At 46.0% G+C, this 4901-nt stretch overlaps 1 protein-coding gene across 1 annotated transcript; it reads left to right on the top strand.

Annotated features, from left to right (window-relative positions):
• The first annotated feature begins 8 nt into the window (after nucleotides 1–8).
• Nucleotides 9–3075, top strand: RAN (RAN, member RAS oncogene family). The gene is made up of 6 exons (XM_046641234.1): nucleotides 9–281; nucleotides 594–678; nucleotides 750–875; nucleotides 2021–2208; nucleotides 2413–2583; nucleotides 2674–3075. Exons 1-6 carry the CDS (start codon nucleotides 246–248, stop codon nucleotides 2716–2718), a joined length of 651 nt encoding a protein of 216 aa, XP_046497190.1. The 5' UTR covers nucleotides 9–245; the 3' UTR covers nucleotides 2719–3075.
• Nucleotides 3076–4901: the final 1826 nt, after the last annotated feature.

The following is a 4901-nucleotide window of genomic DNA, read 5'->3' as shown; positions in this document are numbered from 1 at the left end:
GCGGCCGGGGCCGGGTGCCTTCGGGGCGCGGCCTCCCCCGCCGGCCTCGCTCGGCGGGCGCGCCGCCAGCCGCGGTGAATGGGCGCGGGGAGGCTGCCGCCGGCCGCCATTAGCGCCGCGCCCCGCCCGCCGGCCCGCGCGCCGGGGTCGGGGTGGGGGGACCCGCCTTTGTGGGCCCGGCACGTGGGGCGGCCGGCCATGTGTCCGGCCCCGCGGCCGCCTCCTCTCTCCGCAGGAACATCGCGATGGCCGCCCAAGGAGAGCCCCAGGTCCAGTTCAAAGTAGGTGCCCCGGCGGGGCGCGGGGGGCGGGCGGCTTCCGGGCCGGGCCCCTCTGACCGCGTGCCCCGCGGCAGCGGCGGCGGGCGGGGCGGCCTGCGGCGGGCGGGGGCGCGGGGACGAGAGGGCACCCGCCGAAGTCGTTGACGGGGCGTCGCGGCCCTAGGCCGGGGTCCTTTGTTCGGGGCACCTGGCGGTCGCTGCAAGTTGGGTCGCTGCCGCGGGAGCGGCGTCGCGGGGAGCCTGTGGCCTCCGCGCCCCGGGGTCCCGAAGCGCCGCCCGCCCGGGTCTGTTTCACAATCGGGTGTCCCGCAGCTCGTGCTGGTCGGCGATGGCGGTACCGGGAAGACCACGTTCGTGAAGCGTCACCTGACGGGTGAATTTGAGAAGAAGTACGTAGGTACGTGGGGGCAGCCGGCGGGGCGGCCGGGGGGCCGGCGGGGCGCGCGCTGACCCGGGCTGTCGTTCCAGCCACCCTGGGGGTCGAGGTCCACCCCCTCGTGTTCCACACCAACCGGGGGCCCATCAAGTTCAACGTGTGGGACACGGCCGGCCAGGAGAAGTTCGGCGGGCTGCGGGACGGCTACTACATCCAAGGTGAGCGCTCCGGGCCCGGCCCGGCGGACACGTGCTCGTGCTGCCTGCGGGGACCCGCGCGGCTCGGGCTGGGGGAGACGCACTGCGTCCAGGGAGGGACCGTCGTTGGAGGGGCGTCTCAGCAGAGTCGTCCTGTGCCGGGGCACGGCGTGCTGTGTCAGGAGAGCGCTGTCTTGAAGGGACTGTGTGATTTATGTTGAGGCTCGTGATTTAAAAATAAGAAGCGACACACAAGCTGTTGGTGCAGCTTCCTCGTGGGAAAACGTCCGTCTGGGTGTTTACTTTGGTGGTTATCGATGATCATTTCTTGTCCGCTCCATTAACAAGATAGTGGACAGTTTGACCAGATACTGGACCAGGGGAGCTCGCTTCTGTAGCTTACAAATGTTGTGAAAGACTAGCTGTTTTCTTTTTAATTGTGCTAAGTTTTGCGGAATTCTTTTTTCAAAATGCTTGATTTAAAAATTGCAACGGAAATAAATGCTCATTGTTTTTCCAAACAAAAAGATGAATAAAGAAAATACTCATCCCCTGGAATCACTCTTGATGAAAGATTGTTGGGAATCTTTCCATGCCTTTTGCTTTCCCTTGAGTATGTAGAAATACAAGATTTTCCCCAGGAAGTTCTTTAGCTGAACTGTGTTATACTGTACCTACTCTGTGGCTGTTCTTTATGAGCCTTATGGTTGTGCCTACAGGTCAATATGTTAACTTACCTGAGTTTTCCTAAGTAGAGGCATAATACGCTCTAGTGTATTTGGTCGTTTAAGGGCCTTTTAAAGCAGAGATTCCTAGATCCTCACTATGGGAGGAGTTGTGTTTTCTGGAATGCTGATTTATCATAAATCTAATTTAGGTACTTTTTCGGGGTGAGGCAGAGTTAGTGGTGAAGTACTATAGGGAGAGAGAGTTCATATGGTAAACTAGTCTTTCACACTTTGTTGCAAAATAAAAAGGAATTTTAAGCAGTATTGTATGTTCCAGTGATTCAAGACTTTTAGAGTTGTAAGCGACCTTGAAATTGGTTAGAGAGACCTATGGGACCTAGAGTTAGGTGTGAGACTGAGCCCTAACCCATAGTTCTTAGCGTTTCTCATCCATGTAGTTGCTAGGTGTGTACTAACTCCTATAAATTTTTTCTTCAGCCCAGTGTGCCATTATAATGTTTGATGTAACATCCAGAGTTACTTATAAGAATGTGCCCAACTGGCATAGAGATCTGGTACGAGTGTGTGAAAACATCCCCATCGTGTTGTGTGGCAACAAAGTGGACATTAAGGACAGAAAAGTTAAGGCAAAATCTATTGTCTTCCACCGAAAGAAGAATCTTCAGGTATGTTTCTTAAAACTTTCTATTTACTGAATTATGACCCTTAGATGAAATATGTATATATATATAGGTCTGTTAAAGTGGTTTGTAAATGTCTTTGGTATATGAATTGAAAGAATTTTATCTTTCAGCATGCAGCATCTCCCAGAATAATCACTGTTTGAGTAATGGATGTTTTAAAATTAATTTTATATCTCCTTTAAACAGTACTATGACATTTCTGCCAAAAGTAACTACAACTTCGAAAAGCCCTTCCTCTGGCTTGCTAGAAAGCTCATTGGAGACCCCAACTTGGAGTTTGTCGCCATGCCTGCGCTTGCCCCACCAGAGGTTGTCATGGACCCAGCTTTGGCAGCACAGTATGAGCATGATCTAGAGGTATGATGCTTCAGTCTCAGTGAGTGCTGTTGGGTTTGGCATGATCCTAGTGGCTTTAAAGTGTTACAATGTTTTCATCTCTCTGTCTAGGTTGCTCAAACAACTGCGCTCCCGGACGAGGACGATGACCTGTGAGCAGGGGAAGCTGGAGCCCAGCGTCAGAAGTCTAGTTTTATAGGCAGCTGTCCTGTGATGTCAGTGGTGCAGCGCGTTTGCCACTTTATTGTAGAGCTGAGCAGAACATGTGCTTAATCTTTGGGATGCTGAAGGAGATGAATGGGCTTCGGAGTGAATGTGCCAGTTAAAAAAATACCTTCATTTTTTTGGACCTGCATATTTAGCTGTTTGGAACGCAGTTGTTTCCTTCTTGAGTTTCAAATATAAGACTGCTGCAGTCACATCACAATATTCAGTGGTGAAGTCTTGTTTGTTACTGTCATTCCCATTCCTTTTCGTTTAGAATCAGAATAAAGTTGTATTTCAAATATCTAAGCAAGTGAACTCATCCCTTGTTTAATGAGCATTTTAAAACCACTAATAGGGCAAATTGTGCCATGTTAATATTTAAATTTCCTTTGCTATTACCACTTATTTTGAAGTCTGTTAGGTTAAATTCTGTGTCTTTATTTTTCGTAAATTTGGATCATTTCACGTAAATAATATAACAGGTCAACAGTATTGTATTTGGTAAGTTGTTAAGAGGTGTAAATATTGTCAGTGCAGTTAAGCTGAAATATCTACCCCACCTGCCTTCTGGCTTTGCTAGTGTCTCCTGGAGAAGAGCTTGTCCAAGATTTGTGACCTGTCAGAATAAATGTGGTACATGTTTTGGGCATTTCAAATAGATGAGAATGAGTTGCCTTTATGGCAAAAGTAACTGTTCTAGTGTAGAGCTTTGCAAAGTCAGATAAAATACAGATGATTGTAGGAATTTGAGGGGAGTCTCGTCTGTTAAAAGAATATGAATTATGCATTTATTTGTCTTTTGTTTTAACATTACATTTTAATGTAAAGTTGATATTCTAGGGAGATGTTCCATGTTTACCTGCTGGTTTTAAGTACTCCCAAGCTTTAAAGATGTCAAAAGATTAAGGATTTAAATTGGACAAACCACAACCTTGATTTTTTTCCTGAAGGAGTTTTGCAAGGGTACTGACAAAATAACCAGAAATACCTAAACAGAAAAGTAGAGCTTAGAATGCCTTCTCGGTATTGTGAAACAGACTGCAAAATTTATTAGATTAACCACTTATCTTTGTGTGGTTTACACATTTAAAAATGAATTGGGTCTTTGTTACCTGAGTTTGATCCCGGTGACACTGTAGTGTAGAAATTAGGAATCTTAGAAATAAGAGCTATTTTGCTCATAAAAATATTAGTAAAGTTTACCAAAGTTATTTAGATGCCCCATTATCCTTAAATGATTACTTTCCTACCTAAAAAGAAAGGAAAGGATCATTTAAGTATATGGTGAAATGAAACAGTAGGACTGAATAAGTCTATTAAGATACTGAATTAACTGGTACCAGTAGGTTCACTTACAGATTTGAGTTGCTGTATGTGCTGTGCTGTGTTTAGAACCAGATTTTAAGTCTGAAGTTTTTCCCATAATTGGGAGGAAACCTTTCATTCAGATGCTTAATTTAACATAAGGGGTATGTGTTGTTTGTAACCTTATGTAGAATATGCAAATATGACAAATAATCAAATGTAACAGATGGCTTTTGGAAGCTACTTCACTTACCTGTTTAATAAGGGGCGGGAGAGAATTTACAAATCGTTCATTGGAAGAAAAATTGCTGCCAAATACATTGCTTCTACTTTGCCTGAATTTCTGAATCATCTGTAGTATTCACGGTGGGAATAGGGAATATTTAGTAGAGATCATCATGTGGGGGGTCCATTTCTATCCAGTTTACACAAATGGGGAAATTTTTCGAAATCTTGTGGGGGAAAGCCTTCAACTGAAAAGCCTTACGTGTTCAGTTACTGCAAACTAGTAATAGTTTATTAGAACAAAATCAGAGAAAGCCTTGTAGATCAAGTATGGAGCATTGGTTTCTTTACCCTGATGGTAGATGGGAGTATTTGTCCTATTTTGTTAGCTGGAATATTTCGTAATAAAGAGGAGCGCTGGTAAGATTAGCAAGGGTAAGTGTGAGGGGCAGTTTTATGATGTGCCATGGCCAGTTTACAAAAAACCTTGCAGAAGGGGTTCTTGGTCCTGTCTCAGAAGTGTCTAGGAAAGGGCAGAGGTTTCCAAAACTATGTTAAAGTTCCAGAGGACCTACTTGGCTGATCATGTGTAGCTGAACTAA

Source organism: Equus quagga, chromosome 15, assembly GCF_021613505.1.
Source record: "Equus quagga isolate Etosha38 chromosome 15, UCLA_HA_Equagga_1.0, whole genome shotgun sequence".
NCBI lineage: Eukaryota > Metazoa > Chordata > Mammalia > Perissodactyla > Equidae > Equus > Equus quagga.
The sequence above is the reverse complement of the archived record's forward strand: the minus strand, read 5'-3'. Positions and strand labels throughout refer to the sequence as shown.